This window comes from Brienomyrus brachyistius, chromosome 1 (assembly GCF_023856365.1).
Source record: "Brienomyrus brachyistius isolate T26 chromosome 1, BBRACH_0.4, whole genome shotgun sequence".
NCBI classification, from domain to species: domain Eukaryota; kingdom Metazoa; phylum Chordata; class Actinopteri; order Osteoglossiformes; family Mormyridae; genus Brienomyrus; species Brienomyrus brachyistius.
In genome coordinates this window covers 12,593,066-12,620,274 of record NC_064533.1, presented here as the reverse complement: position 1 = coordinate 12,620,274, position 27,209 = coordinate 12,593,066, and the positions used below count along the sequence as shown (strand labels likewise).

The 27,209-nt window shown below is 46.2% G+C and overlaps 1 protein-coding gene across 6 annotated transcripts in view; it reads right to left on the bottom strand.

Annotated features, from left to right (window-relative positions):
* LOC125742075 (IQ motif and SEC7 domain-containing protein 3-like) overlaps positions 1-27,209 on the bottom strand; it is a 235,913-nt gene that overhangs the window by 105,910 nt on the left and 102,794 nt on the right. For 3 of the 6 annotated variants that reach the window (XM_049013732.1, XM_049013739.1, XM_049013756.1), the window contains 2 exons: positions 27,106-27,149; positions 15,149-19,951 (listed from right to left, as the gene is read on the bottom strand). In XM_049013732.1, the coding sequence (XP_048869689.1) occupies positions 19,487-19,951; positions 27,106-27,149 (509 nt within the window). In that variant the 3' untranslated portion in view covers positions 15,149-19,486. Of the gene's footprint in view, positions 1-15,148; positions 19,952-23,038; positions 27,150-27,209 lie in introns of those variants that run through there. The other 3 variants (XR_007398001.1, XM_049013747.1, XR_007398006.1) reach the window with 3 other exon arrangements.

Here is a 27,209-nt window from a genome sequence, read left to right as displayed (position 1 = left end):
TTTTCTGCTCGCCCTTTCGTTCCGCCCGTCTCTGTTCCTTGTGCCCCGGTGTACCCACCCTGCACTCCTGGCCCCTTTGTTCCACCCGTTCCTTCTGTGTCCCCCTTCCTGATTTGCCTGTCTGCTTTCCCGACCCTCTGTCAGGTTTTGTCTTACGTCTTGTCCCTTGCCGTGTTCTGCCTCTCTGTTTCGTTTCAAGTACTTCGTTGATGGTTCTGTTGTTTTGTTCCAGGTCCTGGTTCCTGTGTCCTGTCTGTCGCCTCCTCCCTGGCGCGCCCGGTGAAGCGCGCCTTTGGGGGGGGGTTCTGTCATGACCTGCTTGTTGGCTCCTCATGTGTGCCACGCCCCCTGATTACCCACGTGTGCTTCCCCGATTGTCTCCAGCTCTGTCTGATTACATTGCTTAGTCCTGTGGTATTTAAGTCCCGGTCTTACCTGTTTCCCCCGTCCATCATTGTGGTCTGGTGATGGTCAGTGTGGTTTCCTGTCTCTTGTTCCCGAAGTCCCTGAATAAACCCGTGGCGTTTCCCCGATTTCTGCCTGCCTGGCTCGTTTATGACCCACCTACCCGCACGATCGCCCGTCTGCCAACCCTGATCGTGACATGCAGTAAGTGGTACTACTAAACTTCCAAATAAATCTGAAATAAAGATGAGCAAAATCCAAAAATCTCTGTAACTACATTTGACATTTGCAGCATTTGGCAGACACCCTTAGCCAGAGCAACTTACATAAGGGCTTACAAGTTTTAGCAGTGAAAACATTCCGATACTAGTTTAATAGAACCCGGCTTAGAATACTATCACTCTAAAAAATTTTATTGGCAGTAATATTTTGGTTTGCAACCATAATTTGTTCCGGGAACGTATATCAAACTAATCTAACTCATATATCAAAGTGAATTTTCCCATAAGAAATAATGGAAACTCAGATGATTCATTCTACAACCCAAAAATATCCATCCATCCATCCATCCATTTTCCAAACCACTTATCCTACTGGGTCGGGGGGGGGGGGGGGGTCTGGAGCCTATCCCGGAAGCAATGGGCACAAGGCAGGTAGCAACCCAGGATGCTCACACATGCACTCCTATGGGCAATTTAGCAACTCCAATTAGCCTCAGCATGTCTTTGGACTGTGGGGGGAAACTGGAGTACCCGGAGGAAACCCCACGACGACATGGGGAGAACATGCAAACTCCACACACATATAACCCAGGCGGATACTTGAACCTGGGTCCCAGAGGTATGAGGCAACAGTGCTAACCACTGCACCACCATGCCGCCCCCAACCCAAAAATATTCATATAAAAATTGATACAAAATATAAAGTAAAAATACATAAAACAAATTAACCTGCACTTTACCTTTGAAAAGAATCGTGGATGGCGAGAGAGAGGAGAAGAGGAGGGTTATTTTGTAGGACGATTTTCACTATAACTATTGGAATCACTGCTGTCTGTTGGCTCACTGGAAACTTTTTCTTTTTGTGCGACTTTAACAAGGAACCTATCCAGTGACAGCTGCTTTTGCCTACTTTTTGATTTTATGGAAATGTGGACATTGCATTGTCGTTAAACAGATTTACGGAGACATTGCTCGCACTGCTATGGCCTTATTCAGGTGGTGCTTTTCTACTAAATTTTGACTATACGAGTGAGGCATGCCGACTGAGACTGAGCATGGGAGACAATTACCCACAATCCTGCATCGAGAGAAAGAGAGAAGAACCATCAGCTCAGTTGTGATCACGTGACGCTAGGCAGACAAAGTGTATACATAATATACTCATATTGCAAGACCTCGCTCGATTATCAAGTTAAAATTTATTCAAAATTTGTGCTCTGTCATGCCCTGCTCGTCGGCTCCTCCTGTGTGCCACGCCCCCTGCTTACCCACGTGTGTTTCCCGGATTGTACCCAGCTGTGTCTGCTTATTTTCAATCAGTCCTGTGTATTTCAGTCCGTGTCTTACCCGAGTCCTTTGTCCGTCATTGATGTTAGTCAGTGTCTGATGTCTCCTTCCCCGATTCCTGTTAATAAATCCCCGTTTGCCCCGAATCCTGCCTGCTTGCTTCCTGATTCCCCGCTTGCCCGCACGATCGCCGCTCTGCCCGCGATCTCTCCCGTGACAGAAGGACGGACCTCAAAAAGAAGAGCAAGCGGGCCAAACGGAGCCCAGAGGAGACGGAGATCCGTCTCGGAGCCTGCGCGTTAGCCAGGTTGTGGCTCCCGTCCGAAAGCGAGGAGGAGGAACCCCCCCTGCTCGTGAACTCGGAGCTGGGAAACCCCGTCCTCCTACCGCCCCTTGGGCGGTACTCTTACCGGCCAGAAAGACTGGATAATTGGGGAGGGATCCGGACGGGGAGAGACTCCATCTCGCGTGTGCCCCGCGTGCCATCTAGGGCCACGCCGTCCTCACCCGCGCCGGATGTTCCTGCCCCGCGTCCAGCGGCAGCTACCCCGGAGACGTTCACCACACCTATCCCAGGGAAGACGGCTACCCTGGTCGACCAGTTTTTCGCCCTCCAGGGTCTCTTCATAAGGGTGTTGGAGAGACCGACACCCCCAGAAGACCGGAGGATGGAGGAACATGTAGCGCGTCTAACGAGGGGCTTTGACGCGTTTACCCCTGCCTCTGGTCCGGAGGAACTCGACGGGATAGCAGAGGACCTCAGGCAGCTAATCCTGCTCCAGAAGGCGTCCGTCCCCGAGCTGGAACAGCCGCCGCCGCCCGCGGACCCCGCTCCCGTGCGGCCGCCGCCGCCCGCGGACCCCGCTCCCGTGCGGCCGCCGCCGCCCGCGCAGCCACCTTCGCCTGCGCAGCCACCGCCGCTTGCGCAGATGCCTGCGCAGCCCCCTTCGCCTGCTGCAGCCGCTCCTGAGGCGCTCCCGTCTTCGCCTGCTGCAGCCGCTCCTGAGGCGCTCCCGTCTTCGCCTGCTGCAGCCGCTCCCGAGGCGCCCCCACCGCAGTCATCTGCAGTGCCCGGGCGAGCGCCCCCACGACGGCGGTCTGCAGCTCCTGGGCCGGCGTCCCCACTGCAGCGTCCTGCAGTTCCCGGGCGGGCGCCCCCACGACAGTGGCTTGCAGCGCCCGGGCCGGCGTCCCCACTGCAGCATCCTGCAGTTCCCGGGCGGGCGCCCCCACGACAGCAGCTTGCAGCACCTGGGCCGAGGTCCCCACTGCAGCGTCCGGCAGTTTCCAGGCTGATGCACCCGCAGCCTGACCGTGTTCCTGTCCCGGCGCCCCCGCAGCCTGCTGCAGCTCCAGAGGCGCCCCCTCTCCCTGCTGCTGGTCCAGAGGCGCCCCCTCTCCCTGCTGCAGGTCCAGAGGCGCCCCCTCTCCCTGCTGCAGATCCAAGTCCTGACCGCGCTCCAAGTCCTGACCGCGCTCCAAGTCCTGACCGCGCTGCCGCAGCTCCAGAGGCGCCCCCTCCGCCTGCAGCAGTCCCAGCTCCTGTCCCTTTCACCCTAGTCCCCGAGGTGGTCCCGGACGACTCCATCTTGGCTCCTCCCTCTTCGGAGGTAGAGGAGCTGGAATGGGACCCCTCGGGGACAGAACTTGTGACTCCTTGTCCCTCGCCCCGGCGACGTCGACCCCGATCTGGGGTCGGCATGTCTGTGTCCCGCAAGGGGAGGGGGCACAGACGCAGGGCTGGGGTCCCGCCCGCCCTGCCCCCTGGCTCGCCCTGCCTCGCCTGCGCTGGGGCTCGGTTGGCGCCTGCGGGTCCCTCTCCGGTGCCTCGTCGCCCTGCCTCGCTCCCCCCTCCGGTGCCTGGTCTGTCGCCTGGGGGCTCCCCGACAGCGGCTCCTCGGTCGCCTGCGGGGCCCCCACCTTCGGCTCGTCGGAGGACGTCGCCGCCTGCAGCGGCTCCCCCCCTCGCCTTGCCTTCGCCCTGGCCCCTTCCAGCTCCCTCGTCCCCTTCCCTGGTGCTCCCTCCTGCTCCCTCCCTGGCCCCTCCGCGGGTCCCTCGCCCTGTCTCCTCTGCCCCTCCGAGGTCCCCTCCGGCTCCGGCCTCCCGGCCGCCTGCGGCCCCTCCGGCTGCCTCCCGTCGCCCGCTGGGGCTCCCACAGGCTCCCCTTTGTTCCCCCGCCTTCTCTCCCTTCTCTCCTGCCCTGGTCCCTCCTTCATTTGCTTCCCCTTTCTTGGTCCCGCCTGTCTCTGCTCCCCCTCACTTTGTTCCTCCCGTCTCTGCTCCTTGTCCTCCTCTGTTCCCTTCGTTCACTCCTGGTCCTTTTGTTCCTCCTGTTCCCGCTGTGTCCCCTTTCCTGGTTTGTCTTTCTGCTTTCCCTGTCCTGTGTCAGCTCCTGTCTCACGTCCTGTCGCTTGCCCTGTTTTGTGCCTCGGTCCTGTTTCCCGTCTTTCGTTGATGGTCCTGTTTTTTTTTGCTCCAGGTCCCGGTTCCCGTGTCCCGTCTGTCGCCTCCTCCCTGGCGCGCCCGGTGAAGCGCGCCTTTGGGGGGGGGTTCTGTCATGCCCTGCTCGTCGGCTCCTCCTGTGTGCCACGCCCCCTGCTTACCCACGTGTGTTTCCCGGATTGTACCCAGCTGTGTCTGCTTATTTTCAATCAGTCCTGTGTATTTCAGTCCGTGTCTTACCCGAGTCCTTTGTCCGTCATTGATGTTAGTCAGTGTCTGATGTCTCCTTCCCCGATTCCTGTTAATAAATCCCCGTTTGCCCCGAATCCTGCCTGCTTGCTTCCTGATTCCCCGCTTGCCCGCACGATCGCCGCTCTGCCCACGATCTCCCGTGACATGCTCGTCTTGCAAAACACTCGCAGACCAAGTTACTCACAATCCAAGGTTTTACTGTACATTTTTTTAGATAAAAGTATAATCTAGGAAGCACCAATCCAAGTACTTCCGAAAGAGGTGGGGTTTCAGTAGTGGATTGAAGGCATCCAATGACTCAGCTGTTTGGACATTTATGGCATCTAGAAGTTCATTCCACTACATAGGTGTCAAAACAGAGAAGAGTCTAGGTGCAAACATAGGTGTTTTCCCAAGACTCATTTTCCAAGACATTTATGCAAGATCTCATTAATAAATGCCCAAAACACATTTACGAAACCGTAATGCATGACCAAATATTCAAAGTGCCCACTGTGTTTGTGGAACGACATCTTAAAAGATAAAGATCTTGTTCATAGATCCTGATGAGATGATGCACATTCTGCAGGTCCGGCTTAGTGAAATATCTTGCTTCCCTTTATTACCCCCAAAGCTGGAACCAGTGGTAAAGGGTAGATACTTGAATGGTTACCTCATTCAAGTCAATGTAGCCAATACACGGACAAAGACTCCTCCATCCTTTTTCCCTCATACAAAAAAGTGAAGTGAACCATTTAATATATCCATGATCCAAAGTGACCCGAATGTATGAACTGTTTCATGGCCTTTCGACTCCAGGATTGACAATGGGTAAATGTGACCTTATGGGGAGTGGCTTCTGGTAGAGGGTTGATGAAGCCGCAGACAGCTGGCTTTTTTCTATTTGAAGACTTAAGCCAGATCTCGATATTCAGCAGGCATCATATAGTCCCCAGAAATAACTGGACCCTACACACTAGTTCCTTACACAGGTATGGTATGACAAAAAAATCAGCTCCTTCCTTGACCAGGAAATAATAGGGTCATGGTAAACCAGCCAAGGAAAACAATGTCATTGCGGAATAAACTCACCAATGGGGGTAAGGCTGGTTATCCAGGTGATTCCAATGTTCCAATGGGCTCTCTTGTCATTAAGGGTGCCACAAAATGAGTGCCCAGGATAGTTAAGTGTTCAACCAAAATGTAGCATACATTAATATTTGTTTATATTCTGGGGCAATATGTGGCTCAGTGGGCTAAACCTTTGTACTTGGGATCAAAAGGTCGCTGGTTTGAGCCTGGCCTCACCATGTCTGTAGGTCCTTGAGCAAGGTCCTTAATCCCCAGCTTCCTGGCTGCCACAACAGGTGGTTGCCCTTTGTGGCCAGCTTGCTCTCAACTACAGAAAGCAATTTGGGGGAAGCATAAAGAGAATTTCCCCATGTGGTTCAATAATAATAATTTTTATTATAAGGCTCTTAACATTCAGGTGCCCATTTGTGTCCATGATCTTTTGACCCTTCACTCAGCAAACGGGAGCCTGGGGTCTTCTGATCAGCATCCTCTTATCCCCAGTTCCAAGTTTAAGACCAGGGGTGACAGAGCTTTTCACGGTTGCTGCCCCAAGCCTGTGGAACAGTATGGTCATGGACATTAGATCAGTCAGCAATGTTAACTTTTAAATGGCATCTCGAAAGTTATGTAAGACAGACCTATCGATGTTTGAATATCTATTTCTTGTGAAGTGCTTTGTGACACTTGTTCTCAAAAGGTACTACAAAGGTATCTATTGACTAAATTAGTTATAATACGGGCAGCTACAGGAAGCCAGTTGGGTCTCCTGGTGCAGGACCAGCATAAGTTCACCTATGTTCCTTCCTTCAGCCCACATGTTTCACTGGAAAGCAATTAATACAAGCCATTGGGGCAACGTGTGGCTCAGTGGGCTAAGCCTGTGTCCTTGTAATCAGACGGTCGCAGGTTCAAACCCAGCCTGCGGGTCCTTGAGCAAGACCCTTAACCCCCAGCTCCCTGGGCGCCGCTACGGGTGGCAGCCCTTCGCGGTCAACTTACTCCACAAAGAGCAAGTTGAGGGAGGCGTAAAGATAATTTCCCTACAGGGGATCAATAAAGTGTCTATTATTATTATTATAATTATCATTTCAGTTATCACAAATGTAGTTCGTTGATTGACAAATAACAGTGATCCTGTCTGAAAGGTAAGCAGATGCAGGAGCAGGAGAACCTGCTCTCAGTGGTTGCAAGACTTCCTGCAAGTGTTGCAAAATGGTAAGTTTCTTGCTGCCCCAACAATGCTTCATGTACGGTGACAGTTGTGTGTCATGCAGCCAGCTCTGCTGGATCATTTCCCATGGCAAAGTCTTGCATCACAGAGATAAGAAACTTTCAGGTTAGGGAAGTTAATTTCCAAAAGCCAAATTGTTTCCCAGGTCCTGAGTTGAAAGCCAAGCATAATCAGATCAGAGTCCTGGGGACAATCCAAACTCAGAAACAGATCAGAAAAACCTGAGAAATCCGAAACACAAAACTAATGCTCAGGCTGCAAAGCAAAAGTGGGAAATGACTGAAGCTTCTATCTGGAGGGTTTAAGTAATTACAGATAATCCGGAACAGATCTATCTAATCAAGTAGTGGAACAGTCTGTTAATATTCAGGTGAGGGTGATTGTTGGCAATTCTGTGCGTGAGGATCTGACATCTATGTAACCCTCGCGGGAATTGCAGAAAGTCTTAATAAATACAAACAAACAACCAAACCAAAGACAATTTAAATAGAAAATAAGTGCTTCCAATGATTCCTTCAATTCATTTTTTGTTTTATCCATTAGCTTGGTACTTTCTGTAGAAATGTCACCAAGTAATGCGGGAGTGTTTCTTTTAAAAGGTGAAGCAAGTCTCTTAGATGCAAAAGGTCAGTTTTCCACTAGCCTTATAACCATGATATAACCAATGATGGGCATTTCAGAAATAAAGAAAAGGACTACATCTATTAAACTTACATTCCATGAAAGACTTACCTTCAAAGCTGAATTTTTTGGGGATACACTATAAGAAATATGAGATCAAATTGATATATGCCTACATGACATCGCTAGCTGCAGATTTTTAGACTTCCAAGTAGCCTACTGGTCTGTATTCCAATGTCGTGGTCACCTTGCTTGCACTCCTGTGAGAAAAGAATGAAGAACACTGTTGCAGCACAGAGACAGCTGAGTTTAAGTTGCGAATGATTATTTAAGAATCCCAGTAACTAATTACAGGCATGTTTTCAAGGTTGCATAGATTGAACACCATGCCACTAGCCACAGGTATGAAAGAAAACATGCTAGATGCTGCTTGGTAACAGCACAATCAGTCCTTCTTCTGCTCTGTTTCCTGTCTGTAAGCTCTTTAAAAATTATAACAGAAACTATATTCAAAGGCTCCTCCCTCCCCCCCGTCTTTCCTATAGGTTATCATTCACTTACCTCTGCAAGCATGACACCCACCCAATCTGACTCTGTTTTGTGAAAAGATTAAGTGACTTTATAAACTGGCATTTTATGCCCAATGGCAATAAGGGAAGGATGGCATCCTCGTTGGAGTTCTTTCTGGTGCTGGCACCCAGAAGTACCCCCCCCCGCCCCCCCGCTGGGCCTGACAGATTTAGGCCATCGTGTTCAAAAAGCCCTTAACTTGTGGCAAGTACTTAGGACAGCAATGGAGCTGGAAGTGCACACACACCGGACATTGCGGAAGAAGCATTATCCAAAACGTTCCTTTTATTTCATTTTTTTGGGTAAATTTCACAGCAGTTTTTCGTAGCTCTCACAGTAACGAATTCATGTCACAATGTCTGGCCCATCATAAAGGTATACAATAAGTTAAAGAAATGGTTTTGATTAAAGTATGTTTGGGCATGACAGTGTGTTTGTCTCTGTAAGCAGCTCTTGGCTGGATGTGGAGGCTGAGATCTTTTTCCATTTGTGTTGGATCGCTCATTGTCCTGAATACAATAAAGCTATTCCCCATTCATGTGTGACTATGCTGATCCTGAGGGCTCTGAGGCCTTTTGGGACTTTGGTTTCTGATGCATGTGGCATGAGTTTTTTTCAAAAGCATGTAGACAATCTTCCTCACTGTGTCTTCCCCGGGCTTCCCGTCCTACATTACCAAGAAGAAGTGTGGATTCTATACCCTGTATCCTGTTTTAACAAGACATATAATTCATCTGAAAATATCTTGCTGTGGGTTTAACGGAACACTGAAGATAAGTATGAAATCTGCAATCCATAAATTCTGCAGTTTAATTGTAAGATCCATAGCTGAGACATTTATTTCATCTGTTTGGTGAGGATAACTGTCCTAATAATCACACATGGAGTCCAGTCAGAGCTCAGCATGAAAGCGCCTCGGAGAGAAGCAATCGGTATCAGACGCGATCTTGAAAGAATAACAGCAGTGTCAGATTAGGAGCAAAGCCACTGAACAGAACTCAATTTTCCCCTCACATTCCTCCAGAGAGGTGAGGAAGCTTCACAGAAGCAAGAATTACATTAGCATAGAAAGATGGTGTTTTATCAATCAGTCAATCAATCAGTCAGAAGTTGTTTGGCATTGCAAGCTGACGTGAACCTCTCGATGTGAAGCACAGTAATGAAATCAGCATATATTTGTTTTTTTTTTTACTTCCTTTTAAAACTTCCATTTTAATTTGACATCACTTCTTAACTTATTGCTTGCTATGACTGACAGAATAGTATTAATAATCTATGAAAATCAGGCTCATTTTATTTTCAAATATCTTATTTTCAGCAACATATCTACTCGTTCATTCATTCATTCATTCATTCATTCACTCACTCATTCCTAGGCTTATGCCTACAGGGAGCGCAGAAGAAGGTACCAATTATACTATAGGCCTCGGTGCCCTAGGTTCTTCAGGTAAAACATGCATCAGCTCTTCTGGAACTGATGTATGACATGGCAGCAGATCAGATGCTCAAACACAGACGTAATAACATGACCTGGAGAAAATGGTCTCATAAATAAGCCTTAAGGTTTTTCCTCAATATCGATAAATCTGTCTGTAGTCCATAACAGCCAAAATACCTCCCTGCATAAAGTGCCACTCAGGTGCCTCTGTATTTGCTGACCAAATGTGGCCATACCTTAACCTTTGATTTGCGTTTTCCTCCATAGTCATAGATCTGGTCCTGGAATATTTCGTTTAATTGTAATTCCATCCACAGCCCATAGCCAGAGTTTGAAAAATAGTGAGGTACGGAGCCCGGGGGTGGGTCTCATTAGTCATATTATTGATACATTCTCCTTCATAAGCCCTTTTTTAAATTAATTAGTTATGTGAGAGGTTAGTTAACCTAATTTTCCATCCATCCATCCATCCATCCATCCATCCATCCATCCATCCATCATCTTCCGCTGAATCCGAGGTCGGGTCGCGGGGGCAGCAGTCTCAGCAGGGAAACCCAGACTTCCCTCTCCCTGGCCACTTCATCTAGCTCCTCCGGGGGAATTCCGAGGCATTCCCAGGCCAGCCAAGAGACATAGTCCCTCTGGCGTGTCCTGGGTCTTCCCAGGGGCCTTGTCCCAGGGGACATGCCCGGAACACCTCACCAAGGAGGCGTACAGGAGGCATCCTAATCAGATGCCCAAGCCACCTCATCTGGCTCCTCTCAATGCAGAGGAGCAGCGGCACTACTCTGAGTCCCTCCTGAATGACTGAGCTCCTCACCCTATCTGTAAGGGAGAGCCCAGCCACCCTGCGGAGAAAACTCATTTTGGCTGCTTGCACTCGCAATCTCGTTCTTTCGGTCACTACCCATAGCTCCTGACCATAGGTGAGGGTAGGAATGTAGATCGACTGGTAAATCGAGAGCTTTGCCTTTTGGCTCAGCTCCTTCTTTACCATGACAGGCTGATACAGCGCCCGCATCACTGCTGATGCTGCACCGATCCGCCTGTCAATCTCCCGCTCCATCCTTCTCTCACTCGTGAACAAGATCCCAAGATACTTAAACTCCTCCATTTGGGGAAGGATCCCCTCCCCAACACGGAGAGAGCACTCCACCCTTTTCCGGCTTAGGACCATGGTCTTGGATTTGGAGGTGCTGATTTTCATCCCAGCCGCTTCACACTCGGCTGCGAACTGCTCCAGTGAGAGCCTAAGGTCACGGTCTGATGAGGCCAACAGAACCACATCGTCTGCAAAAAGCAGAGACCTAATCCTGAGGTCACCAAACTGGAAACCTGCCACGTCCTGGCTGCGCCTAGAAATTCTGTCCATAAAAGTTATGAACAGAATCTGTGACAAAGGGCAGCCCTGGCAGAGTCCAACCCTCACCAGGAACGAGTCCGATTTACTGCCGACAACGCAGACCAAGCTCTGGCACCGGTCGTACAGGGACCGAACAGCCCTTATAAGGCAGCCCGGCACCCCATACTCCTGGAGCACTCCCCACAGGACTCCTCGAGAGACACGGTTGAATGCCTTCTCCAAGTCCACCAAACACATGTAGACTGGTTGGGCAAACTCCCACGCACCCTCCAGGACCCTGCCGAGAGTATAGAGCTGGTCCACTGTTCCATGACCAGGGCGAAAACCACACTGCTCCTCCTGAATTCGAGGTTCGACTATCCGACGGACCCTCCTCTCCAGCACCCCCGAATAGACCTTACCAGGGAGGCTGAGTAGTGTGATCCCCCTATAGTTGGAACACACCCTCCGGTCCCCCTTCTTGAAGAGGGGGACCACCACCCCGGTCTGCCAATCCAGAGGCACCGCCCCCGATGTCCACGCAATGCCACAGATGCGTGTCAACCAGGACAGCCCCGCAACATCCAGAGCCTTGAGGAACTCCAGGCGGATCTCATCCACCCTTGGGGCCCGGCCACCGAGGAGCTTTTTAACCACCTCAGTAACCTCTGCCCCAGAGATTGGTGAGTCCTCCCCCAAGTCCTTAGACTGTGCTTCCTCATTGGAAGGCGTGTCGGTGGGATTGAGGAGGTCTTCGAAGTACTCCCTCCACCGACCCAAAACGTCCCGAGCTGAAGTCAGCAGCGCACCATCCCCACCATAAATAGTGTTGATGCTGCACCGCTTTCCCGCCCGGAGCCGCCGGATGGCGGACCAGAATCTCCTCGAAGCCGTCTGGAAGTCGTTCTCCATGGCCTCGCCAAACTCCTCCCATACCCAAGTTTTTGTCTCAGCGACCGCCAAAGCCGCGTTCCGCTTAGCCTGCTGGTACCTATCAGCTGCCTTCGGAGTCCCACAGGCCAAAAAGGCCTGATAGGACTCCTTCTTCAGCTTGACAGCATCCCTCACCGCCACTGTCCACCAGCGGGTTTAGAGATTGCCGCCGCAACAGGCACCGGCCACCTTGCGGCCACAGCTCCGGTCAGCTGCCTCAACAATGGAGGCACGGAACATGGCCCATTCGGACTCAATGTCCCCCGCCTCCCCCGGGACATGGGTGAAGTTCTGCCAGAGGTTGGAGTTGAAGCTCATCCTGACAGGGGGTTCCGCCAGGTGTTCCCAGCAGACCCTCACTATACACTTGGGTCTACGAGGTCTGACCGGCTTCCTCCCCCACCAGCGGAGCCAACCCACCACCAGGTGGTAATCAGTTGACAGCTCCGCCCCTCTCCTTACCCGAGTGTCCAATACATGCGGCCGCAAATTCGATGACACGACCACAAAGTCGATCATCGAACTGCGGCCTAGGGTGTCCTGGTGCCAAGTGCACATATGGACACCCTTATGCTTGAATATGGTGTTCATTATGGATAATCCGTGATGAGCACAGAAGTCCAATAACAAAACACCACTCGGGTTCAGATCGGGGGGGGGGGCGTTCCTCCCAAACACAACCCTCCAGGTCTCACTGTCATTGCTCACGTGAGCATTGAAATCCCCCAGTAGAACAAGAGAGTCCCCGGGAGGAGCGCTCTCCAATACCCCTTACAAGGGGTGGGTATTCTGAACTGCTGTTTGGTGCATAAGTGCAAACAACAGTCAGGACCCGTCGCCCCACCCGAAGGCAAAAGGAGGCTACCCTTTCGTCCACCGCGGTAAACCCGCAATAAGTATGCCCACACCTGCTTGGCGCCTCTCCCCGTGAGCAACTCCAAAGTGGAAGAGGGTCCAACCCCCTTCGAGGAGACTGATTCCAGAGCCCAAGCCGTGTGTCGAGGTGAGCCCGACTACATCTAGTCGGAACCTCACAGCCTCGCACACCAGCTAAGGCTCCTTCCCCACCAGAGAAGTCACATTCCATGTCCCTAGAGCTAGCTTCTGCAGCCGAGGATCGGACCGCCTAGGTCCCCGCCTTTAGCCACTGCTCAACTCGCACTGCACCCGACCCCTTTGGCCCCTCCTACAGGTGGTGAGCCCATTGGAGGGGGGACCCACGTGCCTTCTTCGGGCTGTGCCCGACCAGGCCCCATGGGTGTAGGCCTGGCCACCAGTTGCTCGCCATCGGGCCCCACCCCCAGGCCTGGCTCCAGGAGGGGGCCCCGGTGACCTGTGTCTGGGAAAACGTGTGTCCATGTTTTTCTTCATCATGAGGGGTCTTTTGAGCCACACTTTGTCTGGTTCTTCAACCAGGACCTGTTTGCCTTGGGCGACCCTACCAGGGGCATAAAGCCCCAGGCAACTTAGCTCCTGGGATCACTGGAACACGCAAACCCCTCCACCATGATAAGGTCTCAGCTCCTGGAGGGGGCCTAATTTTTTATTCAGGTAAGTATTTAGCTTCAAATTTTATTTTTAGCTATTAAAAAAAAATGACCAAGGTCCGGACCTCGGTGACCTCATAGCTGGCTATGGCCCTGATTCTATCCATCCATCTGCTAACCACTCATTCTGCTCAGGGTCATGGTGGGGTCTCAAGCAGCACAGTCTACTCTGGACTGGATGCCTGTCCGTCGTAGGTTATACACACACTATGGGCAGGTTTTACAGGCCAGTTTACCTACCTGTATCTCTGGGCTGTGGGAAGAAGCCAAAGGAAATATATACAGCAGAGCGGAGAGTAGAACCGCCAACACACGAGATGTGAGACAATGCTCATTTAAACTGAGAAAAGGGGCCATTTTGATGTTTGGAATGTTGTGATATTACCCAGTAAACCAGGATTCTGCCTTTGGTTCACTGCATCTGCAAATAGTGTCCCACTCTTTAATTATAATTGCAAATAAGAGGCCTTTTAAAAGAGTTTTTTAATCATACTGATCAAATAAAATTATCAAAATACACCGAAATAAGAAGTGAGAAGAGTATGAACATTACCAACTGCAGTGTGGGAGTGTTTACTCTCAGAATCACCTCAGGGGTCAGAAGGTAATGACCCATTCTGAAAACCTACCACCTCATTAGCACATTTTTCTTAATTTTTTGGAGCAAAAATAAATCACGGTTTGGTTTGACTTGATTCTAAAATAATTTTTTGTAAACAGACAGATCTGAAGGGAGAAGTTAGACATTATCGAGCCTTCTTAATAGGCTGCTGTATGAGAAGGTAACTGACTTCATGTTGCAGTGAATACACAGTGCAGTTCTAGTAGCAATGTGCTGATTTTGGGCAAAGTATCTTTCTTGCAGACTATTGCGAGACGCCTCATTATAACTTTGGTCTTGTGTGTTAACAGACAGAGAACCCTGCAGATAGTAAATTGATGCTTAAATGTAATGTACTTCTAACATTCATAGCTCCAAACCAATCGATTAGATTTTTACTAATTAACCTCTTTAACTCCTCCTATTACACACTTTATGCATCTTTCTTGAGTATGCCTATTGCTAATTAAGGTACTAAAAGTCCCCTGCAATGTAACTTAATAACACAATGGTTAGGACTGCATTTTCCTATAGGGGAAGAAGACAATTTAATCTTCAATATCTCCAATAATCTGGTGCTTACAGCCTAATGTTTAATTATATCACACGGTATTTAACCTTGTATCCCCTATAAACGGTTTTTGCACCAGGTTTTACTGAAATGGACGATACATTGTCACATTCAGAATGTCATTGTTTCACCAGGTCTTCAGTGTTCTGATGGCTGTCTGCTGGTTCCTCCTTGTAATTAATTTTTTTCCCATAAGGTATAATGATAATAATAAATGTATGTTGTTAGCCACCGTGCCAGTGCCATAGAAATATATAAATATATTTTATATATATTTTAAATATAAATATATAAATATAAATAGGCAATAAAAAGCCAAATTAAACGCATTTATTTTTGCACCCCTATTTAACGTACTTACTTCTAATGTTTCACTCAAAACCACCGTAATTTTCATAAACATAAACCGTAACAGCAACATAATATCTCTCCCATACAAATCTGACTGTTGTTTAATTTTCAGAGTAACTGAACGTTTGATTAATGGGCGCGGAATGCAATTAGACTGCATTTCCCAATAAAAGTGCAAGTTTGTTTATTTTTTCTTACATTTCGGTGCGCTCATCATTTCAATTCCCTGTGCCCGTATACAGTGAAATAAAAATGCTTGACTGGGCAAATTCTATTGTAAAGCTCTTTTATTTTTATTCATAAGACATACCCCACCGATTTTCTTTCTTTTTTCCTTTCATATAGAGGAAGCTTTTCTTGCTAACAGTTTCAAAGCAAAGCAGAACATAAACGGGCACGGAATGAAGCAGTGCATTAAGAAGGAACCCAGAAACAATCGGCAAGCCATATGCGTTTATTATAATGGATTTGCTTATTGTTTCCCTTCCATCTGGCTGCTGTGGTCCTACCCGGCAACGTGCAATCATCCTCCAACTTTCGTTCCTCGGTCAGGTTCCCCCTGTCGCACTCTCGTGAGCACGCATACACAGACACACACGTGCGTTGTCCTAGATGGCGGTGTGGACGGGGTTCATAACACTGAAGTCCAGAGGGAGAGGGGGAGAAGACAGATCCGTTACAGAGAGAGGGCAAGAAGCAGAAGCATTGCCATGGCAAACATCCAGCGACAGATGGGGTGGGACCTTTCTAGGTTCAAAGGTCAGAACTGACTGCGCTCTCAGGATTCCAGCGACGCCGGTACTCGTATGTGGTGACATTTTCATGCGTCGCGGTTTTTAGCGGACTTGTGAGTTTCGGTGCTGCTGTCCCATGGCTCAGAAACCCCATAATGTTCATTCTACACAACAAGCTCTCACAATAGTGTCCATCCTCCTCTTGCCTTCAGAACAGAGTGCAAATGCTGTAAAATACTGACTGCAGCATAACAATAAACAAAAAACAAATAAATAAAAAACAGAGACCGTGTGACAATCTAATATTGTCCATCAATGTTTACTGTTTACTTTTTTTTTGAAAACATCCAAGAATGTGTTGTCTGCATATGTATGCGAAGGAAGGGTTTGTGCGAGCTCTGTGAAAATGCACAATTTTATTAATTTTAATTTTTAAATATATGCCTAAACATGATTAAATCAATGCACGGGAGTCTAAAATTTACATTCAAGCACTGCGTTGCATTGCAAGGGCAAATTTATGTTTTCGAAATGGACAAGCAACTGACCTAATGCAAATCTCAATACAATATCAACATACATAAAAGCAGTCTTTAAATAGTATTTTCACTGTTTATAGTTTTATAAGTCTTTTAGCAATGCGTTGAAGTACTGATTCCAATACTATTATGTACACTTGTTCGTTAAAATATCTATTACAAAGTTTGTTAATCACAGTGTATGGCATATACTGTATAAGTAGCATTTAAAACTCTTGTTATACCTTTGCTGTTTTTGCTCATATTTTCGTTACTGTAACCGCGGCCCCCGCTGTAAGCACTTTTGAGTCACATGAGCTCCGTACGCAGGAAAAACAGCAGTCGGACGAACAGTCCGGTCCGAATGCGTGAGTGCGGTCGACTCTGTGGCTGGGTGCACGTGGACACAGAAAAGGGAAACACATTCGTGTTCGCCGAACGAAACGGAAATTCATCATTCACAGTTTGCTTCATAAAAGTCTCAAAGGACAGCAACACAATGACGTAATGACTATGAAACTAATATTATATTAATTACTAAATAACATACATAGCATAAGTTAACAGAGGCCCCATATGAAATTAAAAAGAAATTAATTTATTTAAAATAAATAAATAATAAAAGATTAAATTAGTCCTGCTTTTTAGTTCAGTTCAGGTATTCTAAGGAGAATATTGCTGTGACTTTCAATGTTTTAGATACATACTTCACTTTTCACTCAAGTACCGGTACATTATGTGCATTTAAAGCCATTATAGTGACAATAGTGTCCCCTCATTGTGGTGCTGGTTGAATAATTACATCCTTATCATCACTTTGCACTCATAAATTATTCCAACAAAATGAATTCAACAAAAATTGTAATCTTATCATTATTACCCTTTCATGTCACAAAATTAAAATTATGCTTCTTCTCAATGTGTCACGACAACAGAAGTCTTCACTCATGCAGGGGAGAAATTTCAGGAAGGAAAATCCTACAGGTCTTTTCCACTTACGCTCAACAAATAGATCCAGACACCCAATGATAATGATCTGGGATGAAATGGAAATGTTCTGTGTGATTAAAAATGGATGGGGTATTGCCACGCCATCATTATGAACTGCAACAAGAAGTGGACTGACTATTTCAGTACTTCTGCATTACAAGGGACGCAGCTGAAGGACTGCTGAGCCAAGGCATCGTTTTATGGTTCGCAACAGGGAGTAATTGGCGAGGAAAATGCAAGGGACGCAAGGAGGAGTCACATTTACAATAATGGAAAGGCTGTGAAGCTAGAGGCACAATTAGGCCAATTCGGAGAGCATCTAATATCATAACAGACTACTGCAACGCTGCACTGGCTAACATAACCCACAATACTGGATGGACTTAGGAAATGGTCAAGACTGTATAGATGAATACTGAGAAAAGTTTTAATGCTTATGCATGTACGACAATAATGTCTAATATAAGCAGATAAGGATGCAGAACCATGTGGAAGGAAAGTTCCATACAGCAGCAATGACATGAGAAAATGACCAATGACTGGTGTCCTACAATCCCCTGAGAAAACGTCTGAGGCACATCTTTGATAAACGTGGTGCTGTGCGACTTAATCAATGACGCATCGATAGATGTAATGACACTAATCAAAGGGCATGGATTCGCGACTGCGTTATTAAGACAATTCCTTGGAGAAAAGATATGTGATGATATTTGTCTGTTATGCCTATTATACCTCTGCAATATTGTACGTCATACGTTTTTTTAAACCTGTGCATCATGGCAGTTGATTATGATGAGGATATGTCAAAACCTAAATCAAATACGGTATGTTATAAAAGAAAACGTGAAGGGCAAACACAGTGTGTGTTTAGGGAATGATTTGAAATTTCGTCTGCGAGTCTTCTGGGTGCATTTGGACATGGCGACTGGGTAAACAAATAAGAAGGTTTTGCAACCAAACACACACAAACACTGTGGGCTTTATCCTACATCAAGATGAACTAAACATCTTTTAGCAACATCACCCCTTGAACTGTCCTTCTCTTTCCCACAAAAATAATAATCATTAACATGTAACACACACAACACAGCTTTAAATATCCTCTTTACACAGAAAAACACAGCCAGAAATACAAATTAAAACTGTAACACAAATACAAAGAGATCTACACATTTAAAACGCTTTAAACCACTGAATACCAGCCAAACCCAAAGAGACAGTAGATTTTTAGTTTGGTGCTTTCTCCAACTATCAGCTTTTCTGAATTATTCATCAAAAAAAAATTTGGTGACAAAAAAAATTAGTTTTTCTACCAGTTACGTAACAGGAGTAACAGGACACACCATGATTGGGAACATTTAGTGACTGAAATGCAGAATGGAACAAATGTAAATAAATAAATAACTCTATAGGGCTTTAATCACCTATAAGGTTAGTGTCTGTAAGAGGAGCATGAGCCCACAAATGCGTCCAGACACTTATAACATGGCGAGGAAATCCTCCCCTGTATCAAGTACACCTACAGTATAATTCCTGAGCTATAGAGCGATGGACATTTTTAATAGTGCTTCTTTGTATTGACAGGCTTTAATTTGGCTGTGAGTTTTCATTTACTGCTAACATTTCGTCATCTTTGCAAAGACGTAAAAATGACACATGTAGTCTATGGTGTGAAAACTAAACAGCGAAAACCACATCACATGACATTATAGGGACAAACACATTGGCCTCAAGTCCTTCTTAAATGACCATTTAAAAATGTAGGTGCTGGTTGCATTTTTCTCTTACTCATCATTGTAGTCGTAGGGGACCTTAGACGAAACCTTTATAAGCTTATCACGTCACAGAAAGTGAAATAGGTTTCTAGCCCTGCAAAGTTCATAACAGAGTCGGCCTGGTTTCGGCACACGGTTCCCATCCGTCACATGTACACACATCACAATTAAAATCTTAGGAGAAGTAGACGAAACTGGTATAGAGTCTAGAGAACTTTGTCCAAGATAGTGAGCTGGCTGAAGACTCTGCAAAAGGAACAGCTCCTTTGTTATATCCATGAGCTGTTTTCTCAGGACAACTGAACGGCGAAGTATTTGAATCCATTTGGGAAAGACAGAGTAGTGGGGAAGCAAAATATCCTAAGTTATAGAGTAAATTGGCGATCTGTAAATACAAATTTATTAAAACTACTTCACTTTTGAGTACATGTAAGGAGAACTATAGTGAAAAGAAGTGAAAGTGATTTCACATTTTCTGTACTAATTTTTAATTATCTTAAATATAGCATTGTTTTTTTTTTTCTTTGCATATTTACATATATATTTTATATAATATATGTGCCTTGTCTATAAAAGATAATGGTATATTTCATGGAGGCATATTTACACGAGACTGCGCGTGCCACTTGAGTGCCTCCGTCTGCCAAGCACGAGGTCAGGGGGGCAGAACTGATGGGGGTGGTTGTAGGGTGGCGGTGGTGGTGGCAGGGGAGGCTGGGAGACGTTCTTGGAGGGCGTCCCCTGACTGCCACCCTCCGGCGACCTCACGGGGGTGGAGACGGCAGACTGGATAAGCTGGTGCGTCGGGGTCTGGCTGAGGAAGGCCTCCATGTGGCCCCGTCCGCCCTTGTCCAGGACGATCACCTTGACGATCTGCTGGCACTGGATGAGTGTCTCCGGGTTCAGGTCGGCGACGGCGGGCCAGTGGGCCGACGTCGCCACACCCGGCTGGAGCTGCGGGTAGCATAGCTCCCCTTGGTGGTTAAGACGGGCGCCCAGGCGGGATCCACTCTCTGGGCTCCGGGACGCACTGAGCTGGTACGTTTGAAGCCTGTTGTGAATTGACACCTAGTTTAGAAACAGCCAGAGACAGCATTAAATGTTATAAGACCTTCCTCCTCTAAGTCGACAGCCCTCTGGTGTAAACAACACAACAGGCATGCGTGTCGGGGAAACGTGCGGCAAGATGCAGGGCCAGTCAAGAAGAGGAGGTGCTGGAAGTGCTGGTGGTAGGGGTGTGGTTGACAGGGAGCGCCAGGGAGGGGAAAGGAAAGAGGGGTGGAGTTAATTTGCTTTTCAGGGGTTAGGACATGGAGGGAGGCAGAGGGACACTGAGGGCCTTGTGTCACCCTAATCGACCAACGACGCGCTAAAAGGGAAAACATGTGACCTGAGGTCAGGCTGGTGGGGAACAGTGCAGAAGCTGGCTCACTGCTAGGAGTCACTGTAGCCCAATTAAAAAGCAGGAGGAGGGAGGAGTCTAAGGGTCAGAGGGGCGGAGCTCAGACAGAGGGATTTCCACAGACATCGCAGGCAACACTCGAGAGAATGCATGCCTTCATAGTTCATAGAGACTTCAGAAAGCCTAGTCATGTCATGTAGCTCTGGACCACACTAGGCTCAGGACATTCTCAAGGTGGCAAGGACTATTGGAAAGTTTTCGTTTTTTGGTACTGGCTTGGGCTTCACTGAAATACCATGAAACCATCTTAAACTGGGGCTTATGCTGGGGTTACATACTGTAGGACCACAATATACAGTAGCCTTATTTGTCAATAACCTAACTGCACAGCTGACATTCAATGGTACATACTGTATAGGTATGCACCCGGCTAGACTGTGAAGTATTTTTAAAGAAACCAATTTTAAAAGTTTTCTTTAGGATTATGATTCCTAAATATCACAGCCACCTACATCACTATATGCCTGCATGATAAATATCATTTGTATGATGGGACCTGCCTGCCTGCATGAATAGGAGGCAAGAAAAAAAGAACTATCCCCAAATTAGGAAGATGCTTGCAGAAGATAACAACTAGTATCTCAACAAGATAAATGAAGGAGTTCAGATCCAAAGAATAATCCAAACTGGAGTCCAGGATATTACAATAAAGACCCAAGCAGTCTAAGTCAGGTTCAGACTGGTATCCACATTAGAAAACAAACAGCCTGCACTGGCTATACCCTGCATAGTTTATCCAGCTTAATGTCAATCCCAAAGCCAAAACACCCAATGAGAAACTCAGAAGATGATCCAGAGGTTTATCAGCTTGGTAATACACAATTTGCCCCAGAGGTACAAAGTCACTACCAAGCATACATGGTCGCTCATGAATGCAGCTTCCGAGTTTCAGACCGCGCGGCCGCTGGAGCAATCAGGATCACCTTGGATGAAGATCGGCTTAGGTCGAGGGTTTCAGGGGAGCGGGGAAGAGGAGAGCCAGGGTAATGCAGTCTACAGCACCGGGAGTTTGGGAGCTGGAGGAAACGCGTCGACCCTGAAGCTATGAGATGCAGTATGCGGCAATGGCGGGAAATGGATGTGGAGGAAGGGCTTGTCTCAATGTTTTACGAAGAGTAACTGACCTCTCTGGCTCATGCATGCTTGTCTGCTGACCTGTGACGCAGAGGAGCGCCCTCTGCTGGACACTACTGGGCACCTTCTACTGACTATTAAAGGAACCTCCTCCTAATCCGTCAGCATCTTCATTAAAAGTGCTAGGTTTAACTCCAAGGAAAAACAGAACTTTTGGAGAGGTCAAAAATCCTTAAGAACGATTAAAGCTGGATATAATACAAGACGATTCACTACATAAAGGAAACACAGCCAGTGCTGTTTAATGACAAGAAAAGAAGTGTACTTTGAGATAATGGGAACCAATGAGCAGCACAGAAGAACATTCCCGTCATTATTCTGCTCCAAATAAGATGTCCTTGGAAACGTAAAAAGCCAAAATTCAGCCACAAATGTGGTAGACATAGCAGAAGCAGTTCTCTGTTAACCAAGGTCTCCACATCATGAAGGAATTCATGGTGACAACAGGTATTAAATTATGCACCAGTCACCAGTGATAAACAGGAGCATGGGTCTCCATCCATCCATCCATCCATCCATCCATCCATCTTCTGACCTGCATCTCCTCAACATTCCGGGGAGCTTTATAATACAATCCCTGCTGATTAGCTTCAAGAATGTCTCAATTGTAACAAAAGATACTTTGCATTTTTTTTTCCAATTTTGTTATGATATTATTACACATATTTGTCGCTCTAATGACATTCTAAAAGAAATTGAGTACATTTAGCCAGAATTATTAAAATGGCAGGTGAATGTAAAAGAAAAAATAGCTGTCATAATATTTTACGTAATTCCAAGAAATGAGACACTGCATGACTTTTAATAAAAATAAACAATATTATTAAATGTTATAATACTGTTATATTATATATATAACTTTGATATTTAAACCAGTTAAAATACTACTCATTACTAGTGCCACTGCGTTTATTTGAGTTTTAAAAATTGTGTAGTTACGTAAAAATGACTGAGTATTAAATATGTGCTTATTACGATACGTATCGCATAAGCATACAGCATTGTATGCACATACATACATGCATACTCGGTGTAAATACATTTAAACGCAATGCATAGTCATGTATTAACTATTTATATAACTGAACATTTACGTGACGTTATTTTCACTCCCATTTCAGTCAAATTGAGGGTTTACCGCAAAACACGAAGCTGTCCGACTTTCTTCATGTCGCAGATCAAACATAAAAACCGAAGCACGTTTCCTATTTGCTAATGCCGATTTAATAAAACAGAAAACGTGGCGTTTTAATGCCCCTACAATTTAGGGACTTTTCTAATCATAATCCAGTTTAGGAGCTATACAGTCAATTACTTCTGCTCGGGGTTCCGGGCTGCTCCTTAAGGAGCGCACGTACCTGAGCATTAGCATAGTCTTATAATCAGCCCGCAGGGATGCCGGCTACTCCGGTACCGCATGTTTCCGTGCCGGCAAACAAATCTTATTATGCACATAATTGTATTCATCCCAGAGACAGCGCTCCTCCAGCCTCAGCCGCCTCTCGCCGGGATACACAACACTTTAACAAGGAAAACTCAAATATATACGAACAACTCACTGCTGCGGGTACATGTTAAAGACGCGGCGCTGCCGTAGTTCCATTTTGTGCAGTTTTGCATGCGTCTTGCTTTGTTGGACATGCATTTTGCACGTGTATCTCAGCTCCACCGATTATTAAACCCTTATCCACTTTCAGCAATTAAGATGATTTGCATTCAAACACGTTCATTGTTTTTCAATAACAATTCAGTTATTAAAGATTGATGAAGCTGCAGTCCCTTTCGATAGTCATTACTCTAACTACAGGCTGGCCAAACGTTTAGCGGGAACTGATTCTAACATTTGCTAACATCGTTCGCCTAAATAAGGCTCACCGGACACTAATGTGACTGATCTGGCCGGCTTCCACGCCGCTTGTGCCTGGGCAAGAGGTGACAGCCTCTCCGTCTGCTGGTTGTGGTCGGTGTCCAAGAAGCAGACAGATCTGCGCCAGCGGCCCCGTCGGTAAGGGCGACCTGACAGGGCCGCACCTCCGGGCAGAGTGACATACTAGCGGGGGGGCATCAACTTTATGTCATATCCGCTCAATCTACAGCCTACGAGGCGTGCAAAATTATACTTAAATCTAATTCTCTGACTACTGTTAAAACAAAGTAATTCTGTCCATCCATCTTCCAACCGTTTATCATTACAGGGTCGCGATGACCATAATACTTATTAATTGTATGATATCGATACTCAGTATTTATACAAAAATATTAAAATATGATAACGATAGTAATTGTTTTAAATTGAGGATTATTAATCAGTATAGGTTATTCCATATTTTAAAATGTAAAGACCATTACGTAAGTTGGACTTAAAATAGTAAGTCTGTTAAGAAAGCAAATAAATAGAAAGAATGAAGTACAAATACAACATTAACCTTCACACTATTTACAAAGATTTAATCTGCTTTGTAAAAAAATATTTAAACTCGTCTCTTTTAAGTTTCATCCATCCATCCATCCATCCATCCATTTTCCAAACCGCTTATCCTATTGGGTCGCGGGGGGTCTGGAGCCTATCCCGGAAGCAATGGGCACGAGGCAGGGAACAACCCAGGACGGGGGGCCAGCCCATCACAGGGCACACTCACACACCATTCACTCACACGTGCACACCTATGGGCAATTTAGCAACTCCAATCAGCCTCAGCATGTTTTTGGACCGTGGGGGGAAACCGGAGTAAACCCCACGACAACATGGGGAGAACATGCAAACTCCACAAACATGTGACCCAGGCAGAGACTTGAACCCGGGTCCCAGAGGTGTGAGGCAACAGTGCTAACCACTGCACCACCATGCCACCCCCTTTTAAGTTTCATATATTTAAAAATGTGAGCTTCTAGCTTCTTGGATCACAGACTGTCGTATTTATCGACGGGTATCTGCTGGGTAGCCAGAGAAGTGGTCAAGTTTGAGAGAATACTGCGTCTGACTTTGAGGACAACAAACATTTGTAATCGATCCTTTTAAATGGAAATCAATACAAAACAAGTAGTTTTTGAGTACACAAGTATCAATACTGAGGTTTCGATCTGCCCAACCCCAGTACAAGGCACAGAAATGCCACAGTCCACCACAGGGCACATACACACTACTGGGAATTTAGAGATGCCAGTTAAGGTAACCATACTGTATGTCTGGACTGTGGGAGGAAAGACTGGTACGAGAGGAAATAGCTCCATGCACACAGAGTAGGGACAGGACTAAATCCCAACATTACAAGTGTAAGTGTAAAATAGAGTTAAAGTCTTTATTGCTGACATCATGTATGAAAACCATTAAGAATAAATGATATACATTTCCAAACCAGCTCTCAGGGTTTTGCAAAGTACCCTGCCCACACCCCCAGAATAAGGCTGTCTTTGGCTTGTTAATTAGCCCCTAATTAAAAACTGTAACCTTTTTTCAAATTTCCCAAGCCTGAATGAGATTCTGCTAAAACACAGACCTCAGTTTGCATGCTAATTGTAGGTGGTGCTGGTCTATTTCGGTCCTGCTTTCAGAAGTAACGTTTCAGGCTTTTTTGGATGTACTGACATTAAGGAAAGAGAGAGCTGAGTGCATTGCCAAATAGATGGTACATTACCAGACCCACTGTTAAAAACTCCACTCCATGCTTGGAGTAAAAGAAAAAGATCCATTAGCTGCATTGAATGAGAACAGAAATGCACGTACCAATACAGAAATATTCCATCCTAGCATATGCAACCATAATTAATATCAATTAGCTGCTGTTCCATGCTCTGTCTAGAAAAAATGAGAGACTTCAGTTCATGTAATCTGTACTGATACACAAGGCACAGCATTTTTCCGCTTTCAGACAAAAGAGGCCCATAATCCTCTTTATCTTGTTTGACTGCAGCTTTAGTATTTTTCCTGGTGCTATGACACTTAGAACATCACACTGGAGAACTTTTCTTGCATCGATCTACCCTGTGTAGATTATCACTTGCACAGAAACCAGATTCACTCTAAAAATGATGGTCTCCCCCTTTCTGTGACATCTCCTTACTTAAAAGTCTCTGCACACCTGGCTCACAGAGGCTTTCATTGGCCTCATGGCTTCCTCTTCCCACACCATGTAAGTTGCCTGTCTATTACTGTCTTGAGACCAAAGAAGATCCAGCTCAGGCCTGCCTGTATATTTTCGTTCAGGCCTGCCTGTATACTTTTGGTCAGGCCTGCCTGTATACTTTCACTCAGGCCTGCCCACATACTTTTACTCAGGCCTGCACACATCCTTTCACTCAGTCCTACCTGTATATTTTCACTCAGTCCTGCCTGTATATTTTCGTTCAGGCCTGCCTGTATACTTTTGGTCAGCCCTGCCTGTACAGTATACTTTCACTCAGGACTGCCCACATACTTTCACTCAAGCCTGCACACATCCTTTCACTCAGTCCTGCCTGCACACATCCTTTCACTCAGTCCTGCCTGTATATTTTCACTCAGGCCTGCCTGTATATTTTCACTCAGTCCTGCCTGTATATTTTCACTCAGTCCTGCCTGTATATTTTCGTTCAGGCCTGCCTGTATACCTTTGGGCAGGCCTGCCTGTATACTTTCACTCAGGCCTGCCCACATACTTTCACTCAGGCCTGCACACATCCTTTCACTCAGTCCTGCCTGCACACATCCTTTCACTCAGTCCTGCCTGTATATTTTCACTCAGGCCTGCCTGTATATTTTCAGTCAGTCTTGCCTGTATACTTTCACTCAGGCCTGCCTGTATACTTTCACTCAGGCCTGCCTGTATATTTTCACTCAGGCCTGCCTGTATATTTTCAGTCAGTCTTGCCTGTATACTTTCACTCAGGCCTGCCTGTATACTTTCACTCAGGCCTGCCTGTATATTTTCACTCAGGCCTGCCTGTATATTTTTAGTCAGGGCTGCCTGTATACTTTCAAATGTTATTATCCCATAAATGGATCTGCTGCATCTTTCATTATGTTATTGCACTGCACATTCACTGAGTTACCTAATTTTTCAGCACAAAAATATTTCTTTGGAGCATATCTCTATGGAACGTCCCCTATGACATAAAGGTGAGGTACGAGATTAATAAACATTACAAAAATAGTTCTAAAAAAGTTCAGTATTTAATTTGAATTATTTATTCAAATTCGTTTAAGTATATGGAAGACGTTTTCTTTAAGGCAATAGTTGATTTCCTGCATTGTGAAATGTTACACTGAGCATAAAATAAATAAACAGTTTTTTATGATAATTTGTGCAATTTTTCATATATAACCCTAATCTGCAACCTGTGAATTACTATGGGGGTGTGTGTTTGACTCCAGGACATGTACACAATATCAAAACAAAAAAAAAGTAATATCCTGTGTTCAATATTTCATCAACGCACCCATGCCACACGTTTTGAGTACCGTACTGATGTAATGTCTGAGACAGGAAGTCGATTGCCAAAAGCTGACATGGACAGGAACCCCCATAAATACACCAAGGCAGTCAGGCTGCAGATGCCTGACAACTAACCAATCTGAGCCTCTCCTTTCCTGACAAAAAATGCAAAATACTTACCTGCATTTGCCTTCTCCATAACAATGAGTACTTACCTCAGATGTGTTGTTCCCAGCCTTTGCGTCAAGCTCCTGTTTGTCTGGAAGCAAAATTACAAATATATATGTATATATCTATACTACTAATATCCAAATCAATT